This window comes from Xiphophorus maculatus, chromosome 4 (assembly GCF_002775205.1).
Source record: "Xiphophorus maculatus strain JP 163 A chromosome 4, X_maculatus-5.0-male, whole genome shotgun sequence".
NCBI classification, from domain to species: Eukaryota; Metazoa; Chordata; class Actinopteri; order Cyprinodontiformes; family Poeciliidae; genus Xiphophorus; species Xiphophorus maculatus.
The window spans coordinates 28194703-28221218 of record NC_036446.1 but is presented as its reverse complement, the minus strand read 5'-3'; the positions used below and the strand labels follow the sequence as shown (position 1 = coordinate 28221218).

At 38.1% G+C, this 26516-nt stretch overlaps 1 protein-coding gene and 2 pseudogenes across 3 annotated transcripts; 1 reads left to right on the top strand and 2 right to left on the bottom strand.

Moving 5' to 3' along the window:
• Nucleotides 1-95: 95 nt before the first annotated feature.
• Nucleotides 96-22371, bottom strand: LOC102222539 (gonadotropin-releasing hormone II receptor-like). Of its 3 annotated transcripts, none has more exons than XM_023332558.1 (5): nt 22197-22371; nt 21092-22084; nt 20291-20861; nt 1993-2197; nt 96-676 (listed from the first exon to the last, which is right to left on the bottom strand). In XM_023332558.1, the coding sequence occupies exons 3-5, from the start codon at nt 20819-20821 to the stop codon at nt 162-164; spliced, it is 1251 nt and encodes a 416-aa protein (XP_023188326.1). In that variant the 5' UTR covers nt 20822-20861; nt 21092-22084; nt 22197-22371; the 3' UTR covers nt 96-161. The 3 variants fall into 3 exon arrangements, with proteins under 3 accessions (XP_023188326.1, XP_023188327.1, XP_023188325.1); XM_023332559.1 differs by having other exon boundaries at nt 21989-22084; XM_023332557.1 differs by lacking the exon at nt 21092-22084.
• LOC111608385 lies at nt 10988-12038 on the bottom strand (annotated as a pseudogene).
• Nucleotides 12093-13138, top strand: LOC111608344 (annotated as a pseudogene).
• Nucleotides 22372-26516: the final 4145 nt, after the last annotated feature.

Genomic DNA, 26516 nt, shown 5'->3' with positions numbered 1-26516 from the left:
AGAAGCTGCCAAAACAAGATGGCGCCGACATCACTTTGAACTATAGAAACCCAACGAGTGCATTGGTGGAAAAAAACAAAAAAAAAAGTCCAGTCTTCAAAAAGCAAAAATGTGATTTAATTGATCAAATCGATTTATCGCCCAGCTTTTCATCATGTTTCTCACAAGATGCTCTCGGGACTGGACTGCTGAACATCTCTGTCCTCTGCCAGAAAGCTGCTGCTTAGCGAGGGAGGCCCTGCTTTCCTGTGGCCGTCGCCGCAAAGCACCAGCTTTTCCTGACTGAGGCGCCTCAACTCTCTCCTCAGGGACAGCGAGAGGGCCGGAGACGTGAACGATCCCGTTAAGACGGTGGTGTTTTCCGCGTCGCCGGCGGAGGCGGCGTTGGGGTAGTACCTCCGGAGCCCCTTCCTGAAGTGGATGGTGAACAGGCCGTAGATTAGCGGGTCCAGGCAGGCGTTTACCAGCCCGAAGATGAACAGGATGTGGGTCAGCGAGTGGGACACCTTGTCCTCCAGGTGGTCGGGAAAGAACCAGTACCAGAGGCCCAGCAGGTAGTACGGAGTCCAGCAGACGATGAAAGACGAGACGATCACGACGCTCATTTTTAACGTTCTCATCCGGGCCTTAGGGATGTTGTTTTTGGAGCACCTCAGACGTACTCCGCTGGTGGGCACTGGGGAGAGACGAGACTAGGTTTACTGTGGTTTAAGATTTGTTGAACAAATAAAAGTATGATTGTTTGTTCTATGAGCAGGACATAAGGTTATTTCAAGATTGGTGGAGTGATGAAATGAGAGCTACAGGAAGCAGGCCACACTTTGTAGATGTAAACTAAGGTAATTTTATTTATGCAGCACATTTTCAGCAACAAACCAGTTCAAAGTTGAGGCCTCAAAGCTGCAAAGGGAATGTGTAACTTTTATAAACAATGTTTTTTTTCCCCCATATTTGTTATAACTGTCCGTACACAATAATCGCCAAGTCATAAAACAGATAATCTGCAAAAAAAAGAAAAATTCGAGCTCCTCTTCCTTCTCCCGGTGCTCCCAGTGCCAGCTAGAAGCAACCAATCAGAGCCAGGAGGAGGGCATTAGTGTTGTTAATCAGGCTCATGTACACCCCTCCTTGCTCTCTGCTGCTCTATATGAACAAAACCTCGTGAAACTGTTCATCTTACCCATCAAGTAAGTTAGAGAATAAAAACAGGTCATTTGTATCCAGTCCCTGTTTATTAGGATTGTGGTTGTTTGGGTTTGGATCATTTTCCTTGTTCATTTATGTTCTATATGTCATATTCAGTTCATTTTTCTGTTCATTATTGTTAGAAAGATGTTGCCATTTTAGTTCATTTCTTTCGGTGCTCTGTTTTTAGTGCAATTAAATAGATTTTCCTAAAGCTGCGTTAGTCATTTCCCCTCTGTTTGTAGCTCCTTTTGAGTTTTATGCTGCATTCCAGTTGGCTGGCATGTCATAACTCGGAGCTGGGTTTGATGTCAGACCCGAGGTCACGGCATTCTAGTCGATAAGTCAGAATTTCAGCACGGCGACGCCCATAATCGTTACTTGCAGTACCGCTCACGGAGATAATTCTAAGCTTTGCTTCCAGTCGTTTCGCTCTCATATATTCCGTAAAATAAACAAGTCTCCGCCACGTTTCGCTACGACTGTTTATGCGAGGAGCGGCCAACTGTGCCTTACAAGTCGTAATTGGGATTAGTCGGAGTTGCTCCCTGACTTGGGAGGGCGTTCCAGTTGACCTTTCCGAATGGGAAGTGGATCGTGGCCTAAGTTCAGCTCCGTCTGTGTTAACAGTCTCCCTCCCTCAGTTTTCATGCTTACGTTCTTCCTCGGCTGCTCCACATCTCCTCAGATGAACTCATCTGTTTCATGCTAGACCCGTGTCAGCTCCCTTGCACAAAGAGTCGCTGGTGCTACCTTTTTTTTTTGGAACGTAGCGAGGCGAACCGATTCACGCAAGTTCAGACTTACGGTTGTCCTTTTCCAGTCGTTTGGAGATCTCATGGAAGATCCTGGCGTAGCAGGTGATCATGATGACCAGCGGCAGCAGGAACAGGCAGGAAAAGGTGAACATGTTGTAGGCCGTCTCGTGCCAACGCGTGGCGAAGCTTCCCCGCGTGGTGCACTGGGTGAACTTCTCAGGATGGACGATGGTCACGTTGTGAAACAGGAAGATCTGAGGAGGAAAGCCATTTTAGTCCGTTGAAATGACCAGTCTGGCATTATATTTTTAAAAACTGTTTTATAACTTCATAACTTCATAACTCACTGGTATGTGAGTTATGAATTTCGTTGTTCTTGTGACAATGACAATAAAGATTTATCTTATCTTATGTTCACATGCTTCGCCTGGGCAAACAGGAGCGTGATCTGTCTCACCAAGAAGCTCAAAGGTGGCGTGGATTGACAGGAACTCCCATAACTGGTGTGTAAAATAGTTGCAGCTCGTACTGAAATCTGCTGCCAAGTCCAACACGGGTCATTGTCTTCTTAAATGATTTGTTTCTCTGTGACGGATCGTTTTCCTAATCCATCACCCGTGACACACTTCGCTTCACTTTTTGTCTTCTTTTCGCAAGGCTAAATGGAAACGTGGTGCAACCCAAGGATTTATGCTAACAGTCACTGCTGTGAAATCTCCACTGCCAGGGTGAATCTGTGTGGGAAAAGTAGCAGGGTGCAACTTTCCTCTCTGTCTCATAGCATAACCTGACGGCAGTCTAACACCCCTTTGTTCCTCCCTCTGAATCATACCAGCCATAAAATTGGGAGAGGCCGTGGTTTGGTTTATTTACCTCATAAAAACTCAAGAATGAACATTTTACAGTATCCCGTAGATTTATTCATGCCTTTCATCTTTTTTTTTGACAACATAAGTTGATATATCTTATTGGGATTAAATGTGAGAGGTCTTTTTGTGTGTGTTTGTTTTGACAAGCAAACACTGAACAGCTCAGGGTGATTTCAGCCTCCCATGACTTAATACTGAATCCACCTTTCGCTGTGTTTTGATGTCTGTTTCTGTCCGATTTATACATCCAGAGACTGACATTTTTTGCCCAAATAGTTTAAACTCAGACAGATTTCCTGGTGAGTCTTTGAAAAACTATTTTTAAGTCTTGCCGGATTTTGGTCTGGGCTTTGACTGGGACATTCTAACACAGGAATATACTTTTCTAAACAGAACTAGTCAACAAGTTGACTAGAACAGTTTGGGGGGATTTTTGGTCAATTATTTATTTATTTACTTATTTTTGTACTTTATTGCTTCTAAGCAATGAGAGTTGGAACATTGTTTATGTATAACTCTGAAGATATCTTCAGAGAATATCACCACAAAATCAAACACAACGCTTGATTTTAAATGAGAAGTTTGTGTTGATTTGCTGGCTAAAGATTTCGGCTTCTGTGACGTCTGCTCAAAGGAAACTGTTCCAAGATCTTGTAGTTTATTCAGATTGAGATTTGTCGGTCCAGGTTGGTTGTGCTGACATGTCATTTCAAAAATAAAAGATTCTCAACTTTCAAAAAGCCAAATATCTTCAGGGGTTTTTTTTTTTTGTCTTTTTTTCCTTTTTTGGCAGTCATGAGCTTTGATATTTCACATGCTAACTGGAGCATGATATGATGTTTCTGTGACTTTTGGGATCTTCTGTTCAGAGTGACATCATTTGACCTCAAGAGTGAACATCGTAAGGAATCCAACTTCGCTAAGACTCGACAACTTCCATATCTGTTATTGTACTCCAGAACAATCCTTCTCATTCCTGCTCTACACTCTAGTATTTGTATTGTGAGCTAATCGGCAGTTTTTGTATTTATTCTCCCATTAGTTTATTATAAAACTCTAAAATATATTATCCTCTATATCTTTAATGCCTTCTCTAGTGCTTTCACTTTCTTGATGCCTAAAATAATAGAACTGAAACTGATTTGTGTTGCCTTGAAAAGAGCAGGTTTTTTTCATTTAGATTTTATGCGCCAGAACAACACAAAGTTGCGCACAACTTCAGCGTGGTGAAATGGTGACGTGTTTTTGGAGCATTTTTTTCAAATAACGATCTGAAAGGTGTGGCATGCATTTGTATTCAGCTCATTTAAATATGGAGCCTGATACCAAACTACGTGACGGGTTTAAGTCATGTCCCATACGGCTATGGCCTTTGTGGAAGAGCGTCGAAAAGAAAGGACGTTTCTGGATGTGCCCATCTCGTTTACAAACTTTCCCATTTTAGTTGCAACCTTTGAAAACTGGTTCCCTTTTGCTGCATGCTACTTTGTGTTGTTCTGTTATATAAAATCTCTGTTGAAGTTCTGTAAAATGGATTGAGGTTTGCGCAAAAAAAAAAAAAAGAAAAAAAGAAGCTTTTTCAACAGTTGGTTTGGTAGTTAGAAGGTGGTTAAAGATTAGCTCAAATGGAAATCATTAAATCACATGCACATAGGCCTGAAATGATTAATTATTGAAATAATTATCAACTAATTTAGATTAATCGTTAGCTACACTATGAAGATTCAAAGAAAGACGTTTGCTGAAAGAACAACACACTCAAATCAGTCATTAAGCCAAAACTGTATAAAACATATGTACGTTTGCATTTAATATTTAAAATGTTGTCAGAGAGACTCTATAGGCACCCTTCTGTCAAAATTTAATCGGAGTTTGATGGATGAGTAATTAAAGACCCTAATTAATTGATTGCTATTAATCCCCCCCCCCCCCCCCCCCCCCCCCCCCCCCCCCCCCCCCCCCCCCCCCCCCCCCCCCCCCCCCCCCCCCCCCCCCCCCCCCCCCCCCACCCACCCATCCCCCACTCCATCTGTTACGCCATCTGTTATTCCCGCTATGTGTTTTAAAAATAGTACAAGTATGAAAAAACATTGAGTTTTAAGAATAATACAATTAAAGTATGAAAAAACAATAAGTGTTAGATAATCTAGAATAATATAACATTATAGTATATTTAAATAGATTTGGGGTGTTGTAGTTACCTTTGGTTTTAAACAGAATATCTTCCTGATATGTGAAGCGGGAGATACGGTCCTACCATCTGTGTGAGGTGGGTTAAAAGCCCCTCAGGATGGTTCCCATGACCTCTGGTCACCACACGTGGCAAGCGTGATACTCTGTCTCCGGACAACTAATATCCAGTCAGGATATAGATCCGGTAGGTACAATTTAAAACATCACAGATTCGTTCTCTAGTTACCATGCTTATTGATTATCAGCTATCAGCGCCCAGATTCTACGCCCGAGAGGGGATCTTACCATCTGTGTGAGACGTTGTTGTAGTTACCTCTGGTTTTAAACAGAAGTGTGAGGTGGGTTAAAAGCCCCTCAGGATGATGACCTCTGATCACCATACTGGTTGACTATCAGCTATCAGCTCTCAGGATCTGCAGCACTCCATCTGTGTGCCAGTGGCACATGTGACCACTTGTGAGCAAATTAAAAACACAGTACAATTAGAGCACAAAAAACAATAAGTGATCATCAGTATCAAGATTAATACATAGATTTTCACCTTTCCTAGATAAGTTTAGATTTATCCATGCCATCTGTGTATGTGTGTATGCGTGCGAGGTGTGTGTCGGCGTGTGGGGGTGTGTGCGTCCAGGCGCAATAATAAACACATACCTCTAAAGAAAACCTACAGTTTAACTGTTTTACTATATTATTTAGGGTAGCACGACTAGTCGGTGCTGACTATGAGTTTGTGATTTCCTTCATCGCTTAAATTTTAAACTCTTATAGATTGTCTTTTTCTGTAACACTTGCTTTTTTCTTTTGGGGTTTGTTGCACAAATTCAAATATATGCCGGCTATCAGCCAAAAATTCAATCAGTGAATTTGTGTTTTTTCTTAAATACTCCCTCTCACCGAGGCTTACTTACATCTTCTGACAACTAGCCCCACTTATAATAACATTGACTAAGTTTGCTATTGGTACACTTTACCTAAAATTAAAAATTAAACATACTCACTACACAACCACGCTCCAAGAGTTGCTCATAACATGGTGAATTGTTTTGTTACCTTAAAAATGATCTGCAGCTTTTGTTCCTTGATGCTGTCTGTTCACTAACAGACAGTAAACCTCTTGTGATCGATAAGCTTATAAATGATCAATGTGAAGCATCAGTATGCGCTAAAGAAGATCATATCAGTCAGATTAAGTAAAATATCATTATACTCAAAGCAATCAAAATTATATTTCTCTGAAAGGTCTTTTTTTTTCTCAGGGAACTTAGACTGTATGAAAGGAATCAGTGAAATATACTATGAAATATTTAATCTGCTGCATTCCGATAATAAAACTTCAATTGTGAATTGAATGATTACGTTGCATCTAGATACAAAAGAATCAACCGTTAATTAGTAATCATACTGACTAACAAGATCTGAACAAACAAGAAACTTGACAACCTCAAGGGATTCTCACATTGGAGAATAAACCGTCTGACTTTCTTTAGCCACTAAATTTAACCTTACCAAAGTTTTGCCTCGGAGTAAACAGGTACTGAGTTTGAAGCGGATCAGACGCCTTCAGCCATCTGCTAAAGCTGGACTCCGGCCTTCCTCACTGTAAAATAAAACATTAGACTTAAAAAATAAGTTCAAGCGAACATCACTTAATTATCATCGACTTGTTGTTTGTACTCATCTTAAGCAAGTGGCAGGAACATTCGGATAAAAAAAAAAAGCTTTATAAGTTAATCTATTTAAGTTGAGTCCATGCAACAAGTAAAATAAAATAAAAAGTGAACTATTTGAAAGTAATGAGGATTTAGGGTGGTAAAAGTTGAACATTTTAACATGTCCAGACACTACACCATTTCTGCTCAAGCAAACCAAAAGGTTTTGAACAGAACAACCCTGTCAAATAATGAGACCGTGAATCTTTAATCTATGTAGCAAATATATTGCTGCTGCTGCTGTAGGCAGAAAATAAAATAAGTTTTACGGAGAATAATATTTTGGATGAGTTTAAGAATATTGTTTGCCAAAATCACACGGTGTAACTACACTTGTCTTTTATATGTAGCAGTAATTGAATCTTTTGAGGCAATTGGTTTGTATAAATTAAAGTAAATACGGTCTATTTTCCTGCTCCACATACTTAGCTAACAATGTGCCAGTTAGCTTCCCAGTCTGAACTTCTGGGCAATGTCTTGATTCAGTCAAATTTTCTATCTTGTATCTCCTGAACTCTGATATTTTGCTCGCTGGTCTTCAGCGTGCTTTGAATGCAGTATCTGGTTTCTCTTACTTTAACCCGCCCAACTTGCACCTGATTGGCATGTTAGCCTTTTGATTCCCTCCCAGCGAGGCGGTGCTTCACAAAGCAAACTGTTTGTCAAACTGTTGATCTGCCTCATGGCTGTTTTAGAAGATATGGTGACTGAGTTTAGACAGTACTAGCCAGCTCATGCAGCTTGTTTTTACTAGATGGCTGTCCTAAAAGTACATATCTTAAAAATATGAATAAATACGTACAATTCCATAATTATTCGATCCAACGGTTATAGAAGTTTTGTAATAATGCAATTCAGGTATTTTATATTTTCTGGACTAAAGGAGGATTTCAGTTCAACACCTGTGGTTTCTTAATGTAAGTGTTTCTGCTACTGGACAAGAAACAGGGTTAAAAGAGGATTTAGAAAGCAAAATACAAAGATGATAGTTGTTTTTACCGAGAGCAAGGCTGTGACTAGTTATCAGGATGGAATGAGACCTGTAATGAGACCTGTAAAATATTTTTGGACACAGCCATCCGCAGGAGCAAGATGAAGCAAGAACATCGCAACATCAGATGTATTTTTTCATCCTTCTATCCGTGATTTAAAACAATTTTTAATTTTGTGTCATCTTAAAGATGGAAAGAGTCAATTATTTTTTCACCCATGGAAAAGTGTAAAGTGTTTATTATGAGTAGGATTAACCAAGCTGAAGGAAAACGAAGAAAAAGGATAAATAAATATTCATCGATACAGAACCGAATCAGCAAATATGAACTTATGAAACTATTGAAACCTTGAAGAATTTTACATTGTGTAAGATATTTAAGAAAATAATATTGAATCTGCGTTCATGAATTTCTTTATTCGGTCGTTATCTGTAAAATACGTTTACCTTTTGTTTTGTTGAACACCAGACATCTCATCTCTTTTCCACAGTTTTTTCCCACTTAGTTCCACTACTGCTGTGGATTTTATAGTCAATGTTTAAAGCCAACAGAGTCTGAAGCGATGGAGGAAATTTACGTCAATATGGAACCTGTTGGAAAAACTGCATCTAATCACACAGGTAAGAACAAAGTTACAGAGAAATCTAGCATGTATTGAATTCAATTTTGCTAAGGTTGAGGTTTTTGTTAAGGTTGGAGCAGCTCCAAAGAGAGGCTCTGCCTCCGTGCGGCTGTCTGTTTGGGAATCCTGAATGTTTTACTTTTGGCTGAACTCATCGCCCTCAGTGTACACAGTGAGTCTTGTTTTAGTCATCTTACAGATGTAAAAAGACTAGATTTTGTGTTTCTGTTATATAAAAAAAAAAAAGTCATTGTTCCCCTTCTAAAATCAAACTGACCAAATAGCAAAGGTTTAAAAAGAATAAAGCTTAGTGACTCAAAGTGCTGCAGAGAGGTGAAACATTACACATGAGTTTGATTCATTTCCAGCAATGGTTGCATTTGCAGCCATTTAGGTTAGCGTGTCTTTAATATCTTCTCTTTTTCAAACTATTTACCCAACGATTCATTGTTCAGTGTTACCTCAGTTTAAATTCTACAGGCATAACCAAAATCATGAAACAATTTTGTAAGTCTTAAGTGAAAACACGGTCTTGCCACTTCTTTTTGCAAACATGTTTGTTAATTTTTTTCTGCAGCTCATGACATGACAGCAGATTTTTCTGACATCAGCAACATTCTGACCGAGCAGAACAGCAGCAGCAAGTTTCCCTCCATGATCGCTAACTTCACTGAAACGACTCCACGAGCTGAAGACACTTTAAGGTTGGTCAAAAACTTTAAAAAATTTGGATCTCGTTAAAAATTGAATTCTACTCTGAATTGTAGAGTATAACTAATAACTTTCCTTTTTGGTCTAAATGAATATAATGTAAATGAACAACTTTTATTTTAATTTATTAAGCGCTCTATCATTTGCGTGTGCTGAAAAACAACGATGTAAAACAAACTAAACTTTGATTTTTTTCTCCTTAAAGGGAAATTGTGTCCTACAGAACGAACAAACATCAGTTGTTCCTGTTCATCCAAGGGCTGCGGAAGAAGAGAAGAGCAGATCCACTAGTGATGGACGATTAGGATCTGTGTTCACTGTGATATTATTCACCAACAATAATGTAGCTTACGGTGTTACATAAAACCCTAAAGATAAAATGTACACTTTCAACTGCTGTGACCTGCATCTAATAACACAACAATTTTACCGGTTGTACTCTGTGTTTTTCTTTCTTGTTAAAATTCTGACGTGATAAACAAACGTTTTTTTTGTTTGTTTGTTTTTTTTTTTGTATTTTTGCGGAGAATCGGTTGTTGTGTTCTGATTGTGTATTAATGTGACTTTTACTACGAAACTTTATGGAGTTCCAGTTGTGTCCGGTAATATCGGATTAAGTTATATCTTGGTAAAATTATATTTCCAATTATTTACTATCATTTGTAATAAAGTGATGCCAACACCATGGATTCAACAGTGAGGAGTTTGTTCTAGTCATCTTAAAGATGGAAAGAGTCAATGTTGTGCTGATTCTGAGAAGCTGAATGAGTAACTGAATGACTTTTTATTCATGTCAGAGTTCAATCAGCGAGATTATTCATTTTGTGGTGATCCTAGTCTAAGAAAGAAAGAAACAAAGAAAGAAAGCAGCAAATGTACATGTTGGTTCCCCTGAAAATATGGATAAATTCAGTCATTGTAGGGTTAAAGTAATTTGAAGAGGGAGAAGCGTATAAACAAGTCAATGACGAGTCAGTGACATGATGCATTCTGCATTTTTAACTCGGTTAACTTAACGTTTTGGTTTTTTTTTACTGACTTTAATACATTTAAATCGCTACGTTGTTTGATAAGTAGAATGGAAATGACTTTTTTTGTAAACGGTCTTGTAAATTAGCGTTTTATAAATCAACTGAATTGAATTAAGAAATTTGACCATCGGATTGGACTGAAGAGAAATGATGAGCAATGTTTTATGGGTGGATGAAAGCAAAGATTGGTATTTTTGTAACATCAAAAGTTCATTTTTCAGGCAAAACTAAGAAATTTATAAAAATTTCAAATGGCATTTTCCTACATACCGTTGCCTGGTGTTTTAACAGGTAAAGGTAGTCAAAAACCATGATCTTAAATTTTATTTACAAAGCAATTTTCAAAGATATAAGTCTTAATATTCTGTACAACATCATTCACAGGTTACAAATACTAAAAAAGTCAAGCATCAGAATCACTAAAAACTCATGACAAAAAAAAAAACTTGTGACAGCAATCTTGCTCCTGAATTTGGGTCAGGAAAATAAAGCTAGAGAAGCAAACTCTTTCACAATTTAGATTTACAGATTCACAGGAAAAGCTACGTTTTCAACAACTATATAGATTTAGAAAAACAAAAAAACAAATTTTAGGCATAACTATTGTATTTTACCTGCCTCAGGGGCTTTGTTGGATCACTTTATGTAGCATGATTTAGTAGTAGCATCATGTAGTACGATAGTGACAGTGCAACATCAGTGTTTGGAATAAGTTTCGTATCTTTAATGGCAGGAAACATCATTTTTTACATCAGTGGGATGTTAAAAGTCTTGTATCTAAACATCTTATGGGTAGGTTTTTATTGTTTCCTTATTTATTGTTTCCTTAAAACTGTTTAAGGAGTGTTGATTTCATCCAAAATTTTAAGAGATTATAAAGGATTTAAAGCTAAAAAACCCACAATGAAAATGTGCTACACGGCATGCATTTGAAGCTTTGACCCAACACAGGGCAGGCTGTACACTGTGATGGAGATATTTGTCTCTTTAAAGATCTGTTCCAGGATCTTTGACACCTTTGACCACTGCAGCTGGTCCAGGCCACAGCCAATTCTGAGGGAGGAGATACGAGACAAACAAATTGATTAATTATTCCCAATAAAGAAGAAGATTTAAGGGTATTTATTATAGTCATTTATTCACAGTAGTTCCTACAAACCGAGGTATTGATATTCTATTGACACCATTTTCTAAGCAGTGAGATTTCATGTCTTCCAGACTCTGTCTTAGGTTGACATACGTGGGTTTCTGGCTGGCTTTTTTCTTTGTGATCTGAGACACATAATAGGAAAGATACAGTTACCAGATTAAATAATGAAACAGGTTTTGGTCCTATGCAGTATAATTGTGGTATGTTTACCAGCTAGTAGATGAAACGTTGATCATGTGTCAGGACAGCACACTGCCCCGGCAGCTTCTCTATTAGGACATAAAAAAAATACAAAACAGGATATGATTTAGCACTTGCTGTTGAAATCAGACATTTGAATGAACTGCAAAAACATAAAACATTTTTTCCAAAACAAAGATTTTAGTAACTAGTCTGACTCACTCTGCTCCTTTAACTCTGAGACTCGACCAAACTTCTTCTTGAACATCACCGCTATGCCTGCTCCCATGCGACAGTCTTCACTGATGCAGTGGGCCAAGGATTCATCGCGTGGACAGGAGAACAAATCTCCGGTGACATACTTCAATGTCCAGTTGGTTGATTGATAGAGTTTCTCAGTTTTGCCCATGTTCATACTTTCTTAAGCGCAACTTGGAGAAAACTATAACCACAAAGTACCAAATCGGTAACGGCGCTTACTACAGCCCTGCTTATCCCCTCTACATTTGGCCCCACACTAGGCTGTGTCTGTTTATGCCTTAAAGCACCACCCACTTTAGCTGAATTTTTTTCCAAATTTGTCCGGGGGTTGTTAGTCCCAGTAAACTACAAAAAGCTGGATTTTCTGTTTGCCTGAAAAATGAACTTTTGATGTTACAAAAATACATCAAAAGTTCATTTTTCAGGCAAACAGAAAATCCAGCTTTTTGTAGTTTACTGGGACTAACAACCCCCGGACAAATTTGGAAAAAAATTCAGCTAAAGTGGGTGGTGCTTTAAGGCATAAACAGACACAGCCTAGTGTGGGGCCAAATGTAGAGGGGATAAGCAGGGCTGTAGTAAGCGCCGTTACCGATTTGGTACTTTGTGGTTATAGTTTTCTCCAAGTTGCGCTTAAGAAAGTATGAACATGGGCAAAACTGAGAAACTCTATCAATCAACCAACTGGACATTGAAGTATGTCACCGGAGATTTGTTCTCCTGTCCACGCGATGAATCCTTGGCCCACTGCATCAGTGAAGACTGTCGCATGGGAGCAGGCATAGCGGTGATGTTCAAGAAGAAGTTTGGTCGAGTCTCAGAGTTAAAGGAGCAGAGTGAGTCAGACTAGTTACTAAAATCTTTGTTTTGGAAAAAATGTTTTATGTTTTTGCAGTTCATTCAAATGTCTGATTTCAACAGCAAGTGCTAAATCATATCCTGTTTTGTATTTTTTTTATGTCCTAATAGAGAAGCTGCCGGGGCAGTGTGCTGTCCTGACACATGATCAACGTTTCATCTACTAGCTGGTAAACATACCACAATTATACTGCATAGGACCAAAACCTGTTTCATTATTTAATCTGGTAACTGTATCTTTCCTATTATGTGTCTCAGATCACAAAGAAAAAAGCCAGCCAGAAACCCACGTATGTCAACCTAAGACAGAGTCTGGAAGACATGAAATCTCACTGCTTAGAAAATGGTGTCAATAGAATATCAATACCTCGGTTTGTAGGAACTACTGTGAATAAATGACTATAATAAATACCCTTAAATCTTCTTCTTTATTGGGAATAATTAATCAATTTGTTTGTCTCGTATCTCCTCCCTCAGAATTGGCTGTGGCCTGGACCAGCTGCAGTGGTCAAAGGTGTCAAAGATCCTGGAACAGATCTTTAAAGAGACAAATATCTCCATCACAGTGTACAGCCTGCCCTGTGTTGGGTCAAAGCTTCAAATGCATGCCGTGTAGCACATTTTCATTGTGGGTTTTTTAGCTTTAAATCCTTTATAATCTCTTAAAATTTTGGATGAAATCAACACTCCTTAAACAGTTTTAAGGAAACAATAAATAAGGAAACAATAAAAACCTACCCATAAGATGTTTAGATACAAGACTTTTAACATCCCACTGATGTAAAAAATGATGTTTCCTGCCATTAAAGATACGAAACTTATTCCAAACACTGATGTTGCACTGTCACTATCGTACTACATGATGCTACTACTAAATCATGCTACATAAAGTGATCCAACAAAGCCCCTGAGGCAGGTAAAATACAATAGTTATGCCTAAAATTTGTTTTTTTGTTTTTCTAAATCTATATAGTTGTTGAAAACGTAGCTTTTCCTGTGAATCTGTAAATCTAAATTGTGAAAGAGTTTGCTTCTCTAGCTTTATTTTCCTGACCCAAATTCAGGAGCAAGATTGCTGTCACAAGTTTTTTTTTTTGTCATGAGTTTTTAGTGATTCTGATGCTTGACTTTTTTAGTATTTGTAACCTGTGAATGATGTTGTACAGAATATTAAGACTTATATCTTTGAAAATTGCTTTGTAAATAAAATTTAAGATCATGGTTTTTGACTACCTTTACCTGTTAAAACACCAGGCAACGGTATGTAGGAAAATGCCATTTGAAATTTTTATAAATTTCTTAGTTTTGCCTGAAAAATGAACTTTTGATGTTACAAAAATACCAATCTTTGCTTTCATCCACCCATAAAACATTGCTCATCATTTCTCTTCAGTCCAATCCGATGGTCAAATTTCTTAATTCAATTCAGTTGATTTATAAAACGCTAATTTACAAGACCGTTTACAAAAAAAGTCATTTCCATTCTACTTATCAAACAACGTAGCGATTTAAATGTATTAAAGTCAGTAAAAAAAAACCAAAACGTTAAGTTAACCGAGTTAAAAATGCAGAATGCATCATGTCACTGACTCGTCATTGACTTGTTTATACGCTTCTCCCTCTTCAAATTACTTTAACCCTACAATGACTGAATTTATCCATATTTTCAGGGGAACCAACATGTACATTTGCTGCTTTCTTTCTTTGTTTCTTTCTTTCTTAGACTAGGATCACCACAAAATGAATAATCTCGCTGATTGAACTCTGACATGAATAAAAAGTCATTCAGTTACTCATTCAGCTTCTCAGAATCAGCACAACATTGACTCTTTCCATCTTTAAGATGACTAGAACAAACTCCTCACTGTTGAATCCATGGTGTTGGCATCACTTTATTACAAATGATAGTAAATAATTGGAAATATAATTTTACCAAGATATAACTTAATCCGATATTACCGGACACAACTGGAACTCCATAAAGTTTCGTAGTAAAAGTCACATTAATACACAATCAGAACACAACAACCGATTCTCCGCAAAAATACAAAAAAAAAAAACAAACAAACAAAAAAAACGTTTGTTTATCACGTCAGAATTTTAACAAGAAAGAAAAACACAGAGTACAACCGGTAAAATTGTTGTGTTATTAGATGCAGGTCACAGCAGTTGAAAGTGTACATTTTATCTTTAGGGTTTTATGTAACACCGTAAGCTACATTATTGTTGGTGAATAATATCACAGTGAACACAGATCCTAATCGTCCATCACTAGTGGATCTGCTCTTCTCTTCTTCCGCAGCCCTTGGATGAACAGGAACAACTGATGTTTGTTCGTTCTGTAGGACACAATTTCCCTTTAAGGAGAAAAAAATCAAAGTTTAGTTTGTTTTACATCGTTGTTTTTCAGCACACGCAAATGATAGAGCGCTTAATAAATTAAAATAAAAGTTGTTCATTTACATTATATTCATTTAGACCAAAAAGGAAAGTTATTAGTTATACTCTACAATTCAGAGTAGAATTCAATTTTTAACGAGATCCAAATTTTTTAAAGTTTTTGACCAACCTTAAAGTGTCTTCAGCTCGTGGAGTCGTTTCAGTGAAGTTAGCGATCATGGAGGGAAACTTGCTGCTGCTGTTCTGCTCGGTCAGAATGTTGCTGATGTCAGAAAAATCTGCTGTCATGTCATGAGCTGCAGAAAAAAATTAACAAACATGTTTGCAAAAAGAAGTGGCAAGACCGTGTTTTCACTTAAGACTTACAAAATTGTTTCATGATTTTGGTTATGCCTGTAGAATTTAAACTGAGGTAACACTGAACAATGAATCGTTGGGTAAATAGTTTGAAAAAGAGAAGATATTAAAGACACGCTAACCTAAATGGCTGCAAATGCAACCATTGCTGGAAATGAATCAAACTCATGTGTAATGTTTCACCTCTCTGCAGCACTTTGAGTCACTAAGCTTTATTCTTTTTAAACCTTTGCTATTTGGTCAGTTTGATTTTAGAAGGGGAACAATGACTTTTTTTTTTTATATAACAGAAACACAAAATCTAGTCTTTTTACATCTGTAAGATGACTAAAACAAGACTCACTGTGTACACTGAGGGCGATGAGTTCAGCCAAAAGTAAAACATTCAGGATTCCCAAACAGACAGCCGCACGGAGGCAGAGCCTCTCTTTGGAGCTGCTCCAACCTTAACAAAAACCTCAACCTTAGCAAAATTGAATTCAATACATGCTAGATTTCTCTGTAACTTTGTTCTTACCTGTGTGATTAGATGCAGTTTTTCCAACAGGTTCCATATTGACGTAAATTTCCTCCATCGCTTCAGACTCTGTTGGCTTTAAACATTGACTATAAAATCCACAGCAGTAGTGGAACTAAGTGGGAAAAAACTGTGGAAAAGAGATGAGATGTCTGGTGTTCAACAAAACAAAAGGTAAACGTATTTTACAGATAACGACCGAATAAAGAAATTCATGAACGCAGATTCAATATTATTTTCTTAAATATCTTACACAATGTAAAATTCTTCAAGGTTTCAATAGTTTCATAAGTTCATATTTGCTGATTCGGTTCTGTATCGATGAATATTTATTTATCCTTTTTCTTCGTTTTCCTTCAGCTTGGTTAATCCTACTCATAATAAACACTTTACACTTTTCCATGGGTGAAAAAATAATTGACTCTTTCCATCTTTAAGATGACACAAAATTAAAAATTGTTTTAAATCACGGATAGAAGGATGAAAAAATACATCTGATGTTGCGATGTTCTTGCTTCATCTTGCTCCTGCGGATGGCTGTGTCCAAAAATATTTTACAGGTCTCATTACAGGTCTCATTCCATCCTGATAACTAGTCACAGCCTTGCTCTCGGTAAAAACAACTATCATCTTTGTATTTTGCTTTCTAAATCCTCTTTTAACCCTGTTTCTTGTCCAGTAGCAGAAACACTTACATTAAGAAACCACAGGTGTTGAACTGAAATCCTCCTTTAGTCCAGAAAATATAAAATACCTGAATTGCATTATTACAAAACTTCTATAACCGTTGGATCGAATAATTATGGAATTGTACGTATTTATTCATATTTTTAAGATATGTACTTTTAGGACAGCCATCTAGTAAAAACAAGCTGCATGAGCTGGCTAGTACTGTCTAAACTCAGTCACCATATCTTCTAAAACAGCCATGAGGCAGATCAACAGTTTGACAAACAGTTTGCTTTGTGAAGCACCGCCTCGCTGGGAGGGAATCAAAAGGCTAACATGCCAATCAGGTGCAAGTTGGGCGGGTTAAAGTAAGAGAAACCAGATACTGCATTCAAAGCACGCTGAAGACCAGCGAGCAAAATATCAGAGTTCAGGAGATACAAGATAGAAAATTTGACTGAATCAAGACATTGCCCAGAAGTTCAGACTGGGAAGCTAACTGGCACATTGTTAGCTAAGTATGTGGAGCAGGAAAATAGACCGTATTTACTTTAATTTATACAAACCAATTGCCTCAAAAGATTCAATTACTGCTACATATAAAAGACAAGTGTAGTTACACCGTGTGATTTTGGCAAACAATATTCTTAAACTCATCCAAAATATTATTCTCCGTAAAACTTATTTTATTTTCTGCCTACAGCAGCAGCAGCAATATATTTGCTACATAGATTAAAGATTCACGGTCTCATTATTTGACAGGGTTGTTCTGTTCAAAACCTTTTGGTTTGCTTGAGCAGAAATGGTGTAGTGTCTGGACATGTTAAAATGTTCAACTTTTACCACCCTAAATCCTCATTACTTTCAAATAGTTCACTTTTTATTTTATTTTACTTGTTGCATGGACTCAACTTAAATAGATTAACTTATAAAGCTTTTTTTTTTTATCCGAATGTTCCTGCCACTTGCTTAAGATGAGTACAAACAACAAGTCGATGATAATTAAGTGATGTTCGCTTGAACTTATTTTTTAAGTCTAATGTTTTATTTTACAGTGAGGAAGGCCGGAGTCCAGCTTTAGCAGATGGCTGAAGGCGTCTGATCCGCTTCAAACTCAGTACCTGTTTACTCCGAGGCAAAACTTTGGTAAGGTTAAATTTAGTGGCTAAAGAAAGTCAGACGGTTTATTCTCCAATGTGAGAATCCCTTGAGGTTGTCAAGTTTCTTGTTTGTTCAGATCTTGTTAGTCAGTATGATTACTAATTAACGGTTGATTCTTTTGTATCTAGATGCAACGTAATCATTCAATTCACAATTGAAGTTTTATTATCGGAATGCAGCAGATTAAATATTTCATAGTATATTTCACTGATTCCTTTCATACAGTCTAAGTTCCCTGAGAAAAAAAAAGACCTTTCAGAGAAATATAATTTTGATTGCTTTGAGTATAATGATATTTTACTTAATCTGACTGATATGATCTTCTTTAGCGCATACTGATGCTTCACATTGATCATTTATAAGCTTATCGATCACAAGAGGTTTACTGTCTGTTAGTGAACAGACAGCATCAAGGAACAAAAGCTGCAGATCATTTTTAAGGTAACAAAACAATTCACCATGTTATGAGCAACTCTTGGAGCGTGGTTGTGTAGTGAGTATGTTTAATTTTTAATTTTAGGTAAAGTGTACCAATAGCAAACTTAGTCAATGTTATTATAAGTGGGGCTAGTTGTCAGAAGATGTAAGTAAGCCTCGGTGAGAGGGAGTATTTAAGAAAAAACACAAATTCACTGATTGAATTTTTGGCTGATAGCCGGCATATATTTGAATTTGTGCAACAAACCCCAAAAGAAAAAAGCAAGTGTTACAGAAAAAGACAATCTATAAGAGTTTAAAATTTAAGCGATGAAGGAAATCACAAACTCATAGTCAGCACCGACTAGTCGTGCTACCCTAAATAATATAGTAAAACAGTTAAACTGTAGGTTTTCTTTAGAGGTATGTGTTTATTATTGCGCCTGGACGCACACACCCCCACACGCCGACACACACCTCGCACGCATACACACATACACAGATGGCATGGATAAATCTAAACTTATCTAGGAAAGGTGAAAATCTATGTATTAATCTTGATACTGATGATCACTTATTGTTTTTTGTGCTCTAATTGTACTGTGTTTTTAATTTGCTCACAAGTGGTCACATGTGCCACTGGCACACAGATGGAGTGCTGCAGATCCTGAGAGCTGATAGCTGATAGTCAACCAGTATGGTGATCAGAGGTCATCATCCTGAGGGGCTTTTAACCCACCTCACACTTCTGTTTAAAACCAGAGGTAACTACAACAACGTCTCACACAGATGGTAAGATCCCCTCTCGGGCGTAGAATCTGGGCGCTGATAGCTGATAATCAATAAGCATGGTAACTAGAGAACGAATCTGTGATGTTTTAAATTGTACCTACCGGATCTATATCCTGACTGGATATTAGTTGTCCGGAGACAGAGTATCACGCTTGCCACGTGTGGTGACCAGAGGTCATGGGAACCATCCTGAGGGGCTTTTAACCCACCTCACACAGATGGTAGGACCGTATCTCCCGCTTCACATATCAGGAAGATATTCTGTTTAAAACCAAAGGTAACTACAACACCCCAAATCTATTTAAATATACTATAATGTTATATTATTCTAGATTATCTAACACTTATTGTTTTTTCATACTTTAATTGTATTATTCTTAAAACTCAATGTTTTTTCATACTTGTACTATTTTTAAAACACATAGCGGGAATAACAGATGGCGTAACAGATGGAGTGGGGGATGGGTGGGTGGGGGGGGGGGGGGGGGGGGGGGGGGGGGGGTGGGGTGGGGGGGGGGGGTGGGGGGGGGGGGGGGATTAATAGCAATCAATTAATTAGGGTCTTTAATTACTCATCCATCAAACTCCGATTAAATTTTGACAGAAGGGTGCCTATAGAGTCTCTCTGTTGTCTGTAAATATTTTTTACCCAGACCTCCTCAAGTAGACCTGTTGTGTTGTTATCTTGTTCAGATTCTATAAAATACAAAATCTCCTGTAAAGCACATTTTGCTCTCCAATTATTAATTGCAAAATGCAAAAATGAATCAATTAATCTGCTAATGATCAGAAGCATACACTAAAGAAATGCTATGTTATTGCATTTTTTTAAAGATGCTGGACTATTTGTTTATTTGCATCTTTAGATAGATAGATAATAGGTAGATGGATAAATCTTTATTGTCATTGTCACAAGGACAACGAAATTTAAAAGGTGCCATCAGTCAGTGCATATGCTTAAAAACAAAAAGTAACTGTCTCACAATTCACACACAATGTAAGAATTAACAAATAACTGGTAAAAAAACAAAAAAAAACAAAAAACAAACAAAAAAAACTAATAAATAAGAACAGCCACATTCTCACATACATCATTTATGATGATTAATGGTTGTTTTTGATTGCATTTAGTTTTGTTATTGCTATCGGGTAGAAACTGTCTCTGAGACGGTTGGTTCTTGTAATGTATTTCTAATATTTTACATTTAAAAAAAGCCTTAAGTGGTTGAAAGAAAAATCTGCAGAACGGGCCAATTTTTCCTTCATTCAATTAATCAGTTAATCAACTGAATAATCGGTTACTAAAATAATCAATAGTTCCTGCCCTGCATGCAGCATAGGCACATTTGGCTTTCTGAGAGCGAAGTAACTAAACGGTACGTCTAGAAATATACGAGCGCCGACATCAGACCTGACCTTTCGGTCATGTTGCCTTCCAAGCACGACTGACCTTACCTGAGGGATCGAAAGCGCCACACTCACACCCCACGCCACCGCCAGCATGATCCTGTTCCTCATCCGGGCCTTGTTGATCGCCAGAGGGTTGAGGATGGCGGCCTGCCTGTCCAGGCTGATCACCACGGTGACGAAAGCGCAGGAGTACATGGCCAGCAGCTTCAGAAACATCAGCAGCCTGCACGCAAAGTCCCCCGCGAGCCACTGGACGGTGATGTTCCACGCCGCGTCCACGGGCATCACCACGAAGGTCACCAGCAGATCGGCCACGGTCAGGTTGACGATCAGCACCCTGACGTGGGATTTCCGCTTCCCGTCCCTGTGCGCCGCCCACAGCACGGCCAGGTTGCAGAAGGCCGACGCGCCGCACAGGACGAACGTGATGATGACTCTTACTTTGGCCGCTGTGGTGAAGGTGGGGAGCTGCGGGACGTCCTCCGCGTCCAAAGAGCAGTTGGAGGTGACGTTGACGTGGGGGTCCACCACCGGGTCACGCATGGTCACTGCGGACTCACACGGAATGGCGTTCATTTCCTGCACGTTTGGAAGGAGGAAGCATTTTGCCCGTTGTCTGCAACGAGAAGGATAAAAAAAAGAGGGATTCAGCACAGGTGGCAACAGAGGAGCAGGAAGTGGCCACCGCTTGTCCACACAAAGCTACAAACATGCCATGAGGATATCACCATGGAAACAGAGCTTAGCTTCTAAATAGAATTATTACTGAAATTAATAATTAATCGTGATTAATTGTGATTAACAGATTATCAAAATAATCGGCAACTAATGTAGTCATTGACTGACCGCAGCCTCTTCACCGTGTGACGGTTGTTGCCAGCAGCTTAGCCGTGGTTGTCAGGGGAACGGCTGACGCGCCGCTTTGTTGGAACAGATGGACGTTTGTGCTTTAATCACAAACCTGCTCTTACATGAGTGAACAGCTTAGATACGCGTCACGCCAGTTTTGTTGAGCATGTGAAATTTAAAAAAGCCGATTGGAATGGATCAAAAATTATTTCAATAACTTTATTAATTGGAAAAATAAGCGAGATAAAAAATAATAATTTTCCACACAGACGTGTTTATGAAACTGAAATGTGTAACATGGAGAAAAACCTAATCAGGTGGGAACACGCACTCCAAGAGGTTTTATGTAATTGCTTTATTGATCTGAGTACACATGCATGCCACACTGTCTAGATTTTAGTTTTTCATCAGGCGTTCTGAGAACGATGTTTCGTTTTCCTTCAGCTCCAAAATCACATATTACTTTTGTGTTGACGAGTTGCATAAATTTGTTCTAAATAATACTGTGAGCTTAATGGCTCTTAGAGAACAGGTGACATTCAGCATCTGCGTATTTTCCTGCATAAAATCGAGAACTTGTATCATGAAATCATTTTTAAAAATTCCAGAAACATACAAAAAAAGAAAAGAAAAAAAATACATCAGATATTTCAGAGCCGGGCTAATGCTAACTCATTTTTGCCTCTGGTGATTTTTAAACAACTGGGCTGCTTTATTTTGAACAGTAACATTATCCCACTCTACATTACTACATGTAGACGTGCAAACATATCACTGCAGCCAGACTCTAATATCTACATGGATGCAGACATACAGTTCAGACTACATGTGTAACATTTAATGTCCTGCAGATATTTTCTTTCCACTTCTGTACTCCCACACCCAATTACCGACCGCTGACTCTCTCCACAGATGGCATTTTATTGCTCATCCGCCAGGAAATTCCTGACAGAGGAAACACTTCTGTCGATCATTTTCAGCATTTCTAATCTTGAAGCAAATGAGAAGAGAGACAAAAATGCTTATGGCACAGAATGCAATTTTGTAATCTATCCTAAACAGAAATAAAATATCAGAAAGGGGAAATAAAACTTAAGCTTACCGTGGACGGAGGCTGTGAGGAACGGGAATGTTTGGAAATCTGTGAGGAAGGACATGCTAACGACCGCAGCGGGTCACTGTGAGCTCCTCTGCAGCTTCTGCTGCACCTTTATCTGAACATCCATCCATCATCAGAGCTGCTTCACCTACGGAGGAGTGGTCTTAACGCCAGCTCCTCACATTAACTCTCTCTCTCTTGCTCTCTCTCTCTTGTACTGGTGGATAAATCCTTTTATACCGAATGGGGAGCAACAAATGTAGCTGGTTTAAAAGGAAAGCAATAGAGGTTATGGTCTTAACTTGTCATTTTTCCCCCACTGTGGGTTTCACTGTTAATCATTACAGCAGCTTTAAATATATATTCTTTTGCAGCCATTAGGACTTTTAAGTGAATAATATTACTTCCTCCTAACTTTCCTTTCGAAAATATCACAGAAAATATGTTGGACCCCCTCCAGAGATTGTATATCACATATTTAAGTGATGGCTGACTTCCAAAACTGATCTTGCTTTTTTGCATATTCCACCTTAAAAGTTTTTTTTTCCCCCTCAAACATAAATACAGGTTTTTATGATGCACTTCTTTCAGAAAAAAGGAAATCGGAGTGGTTGTTACACGTTTTTCATCCCTCTGGAAATTTAAGCGAGGCGACTTCATTTTCAAAAACATCGCACCAGCATGAATATCTTGTCAAGTTTTATTTTTTTGCTTTTTGTTCCCAATCTGTGGCAGGAAACACACTTCCATTCAACCAAGTGTTCAATGATATCTCATAAACATGTCTGAGCAAAGCTTAATTACTGCGGTCTGTTTCCATGGTGACATCCTCGTTTAGTTCAAGGAGATGTGACAGAGATGAATTAAATCCACGTTCCTTTTTACCCCAAACACATTCCTTGTCTGCAATCTGTTGAGTCTGAGGAACGTCAGCCGTCTGAGGGCCACGGCGGCGTCTGTTAGCACTTTATTCAGAGGATGCTGTTATTCAGGGTTGTGCTCTTGTTGTTTTTCTAATGTCACACATTTTCATTCCTTCATGCTTTGGTTTGATAAATCAACAAAAACGACCAATGTCATGTTAAAAGTGCCTTGTTTTATTTCTGTTTCAGTAAGTACAACTCTTCTTCACCTGACACAAACTGGACTCTAGCAAGCAGACATAAACATTTCTCATCTTTGCATCTGCAAATTGGACCCAAAGGTGAACCAAGTCCATAATTCTTTTCCTGATATCTTAGTTGATTTTTTTTTTTTCTTATTGCCATTATTATTTTACAAGAAAGCAGTGTGGTCCGAAAAACGCATGACTAAAATAAACTCTGTGGATTACCTTCAAAAGCTTAAAAAGCTATAATATTAATATCTGGACATCATTTTTTGACTTTGAGTAAAGTCGTGTGAAACTATATTTACTCAAGCATTTAGCAAATAGAAGTAATGTTTATTTAAATAATTTGCTACACTTCAGCCATTTATTGCATGCAGTTTTCCAGTTGCATGTAACTTTACATTGTAGGCTATATAAGAAAGCAACATGTAGACCCATTTTTGACATTATTCAGTGTAATGAAAAATTAAAGTTTTTTTCCTTGCTTCTCAGTATCTTCTGTCAGCTTGCTCCTGTCCTTCTATCTACTCGTCTTAGCTCATCGTCTGTATGCTGTCAGTAGTTCAGAATTTTCACAAAAATAATCATCTATTGTTGTTATTTGATCCAGCCATCTTTTCTTGTACCGGTTTCATGCTATCGGAGGGAAGATTTGTCCAAGGGGCTGACCAGCGATGAAGAATTATTTGACGAACTTACACCTGGCGCCCGCCAGGTGGCAGTGCTTGCGGCGACACACTGGCAATTGTAGCTACCAAAGTTACTATTTAAGAGGTTGGTTTTATTTTAGATAAATCACGGATAAAACGTTCTCAACATTTTACACCAACTCGTTTTATTTTTGTACTTTTATATTCATCGTTCACATTAAAACGCCTTTAAAATAAATACACTTGTAAACCTGCCAATGTTAATCGCCGGAGTGGAGATCTTTTCCCTTTAGATTGCGGTTTTATATTTGGTTTACTCGTTTCTTTCGTAATGAACTTGCTGACATTGGCTAAATTAATGCGTTTCATTTAATTATGCTCAGTACATAAAAACACTGACTATGACGGCGCAGTACAATCAAATTCTAGACTGTTAATTTAAGAAAAGGAACAATAAATCACATGATTTTTTAAATTTTTTTAAACAGCATCGTTAAATCATTTGCAGATTATTAGTCTCTTTGAAAGAGCTGTGGGAACAATATTCGGTCTCGTTTTTCCTCTCCCATCCTTTCCGGCAGGATCTGTTGAGAGATGGATTTGTTTTTGATTAAATGATGGCCAAATCTCAGCCAGGAAGGAAAAGAACACGCTGACCCAAACAGGATATTTTGTTTGCCATTTTCTTCCGGCTTCACTCATCCAGTAAACCATGAATGAAACACAATACTCTACATCACAATCAGGCTTTTAAAAAGCAAACAAACTTTAGTACCTTAACAATTTGTTGCCCTCTTTACCAACAGGACAGAACTTAGTTTTCTGCTATGACATTCGATAAGTTCATGGAGCGTAATTTAAAAAAATATATATTTATTTGCAAATTACCAACCACCATAGGGTATACATCATGGAAAGTGAAAAAGAATAGAATAAAATTAGAAAATGGAAGATTGTGAAAAAATGTAATGGTTTTGAAGTTTTATAGAGATTCATTACACAGGGAGTGAACCATTTTAAGCTTTCAATACTTGTTATTTTGATTATAGCAAACCTGTATTATCTGCATCTTCGCTACATATATTAAAAAATGTTAAAATGATACGTCTCAGAAAATTAGAACATCCTGAAAAAGTTATTCATGGAAAGTTGAGTGGAAGGAAAACAGCAGCCTTGAGAGGAGATTGTAGAGCAAAAAAATCCCTTGGAGATTTTGGGGGAACTTCTCCGGAAATGGACTGAGGCCGGAGTCGGAGCGTCAAGAGCCACTAAAGCCACTAAAGCCAGACGGGTCCGACACATGGGCTGCAAAAGTCACGTTCCTTGTGTCGAGCAACCGCTGAACCACGGATAAAGTCAGAAGCGGTTCCATCTGGTTCTTTTTCTCCTTGGCTAAGGAGAAAAAGAACCTGGACTGTTGCCTAGTGGTCCAAAGTTATTAGATGAAGGTAAAGTTTGCATTTCATTTGTTGAATCCTTGTTGCTTGAAGTAAAGTCAGAGGTTTCCAGCCAGTGATGGTTTGGGGTGTCGACCCACCATGTCGAGTATTCATAGACATGAACATAGTTCTCAGAAGGCGGACATTTATTTCTGCTTAAAACATCTTGTTTACTGATTGTATGAAACATTCTAACTTCCGAACACTAAACTTCCTTTCTTTTTTTTATTATTTCTTGTTATTTGTAAGTCATAATCAACATCACAAGAAGCAACGGGTTGAAGTATTTCCCTCTATTTAAAACCTATTTAAAAACTACTGAACGTTTTTTTTATTTGATACTCAGATTTCCGACCTGCGCTTGTGTGAGTTCGAGCTGTGGGCATAAAAATAGTTTGGTTTCCACAGCGACGCTCCTGCTGATCTGCACTGAAGACGGTTTTTGCCTGCATGAGCACCAACTTGTGTTTGTTATTTTCTCCGCATTCTGAGCTTTCCACGGAAATGCAGTCAGGTGAAGCCGGTGAGTCCGACATATCGGGTTTACCAGCACCTGTTCCCGTTGGAGACGGGCGAGCAGGCTGGCTTTTAACTAATTAGAGAGGAGCGTTTTAACGGGTCACCGTTCAGAGCAGGAGCACTTCCCTCTGTTCTCCGTCCGGTTACAGGACCATTTGGATCAGTAAAAACGTAACACAAATTCCTTGGTAAAAAATTAAGAAAATAAATATATAATTAATGAGAAAAGATTTTAAAAAAAGAAAGAAAAACACCATCCCACCATGGATTTTATCTGTACTTTTGTTGAACCAGGGAGATTTCACAAAATCAACGTGAAATCAAATTAGTGGTGCAAAAACCCGGAAAAGACGGTTAGAGAGATTCAAATACAGCATCTGCTGACAAAAACAAAGACGTTTTAAGTTTTTAAATGTAAGAGAAATTACAACATTTCACTTACAAGCAAAAAAAAAAAAAAAAAAAAATCTGATAAGTGTGGCGTGTATTTGTATTCGGCCCTCCTTTACTCTGAAATCCCCCAAAACTGTCTTTAGATGTTTGCTGATTAGTAAATAGGATCCACCCGGGTGTAATGGAATCTGATTATAAATCCCGATGTTCT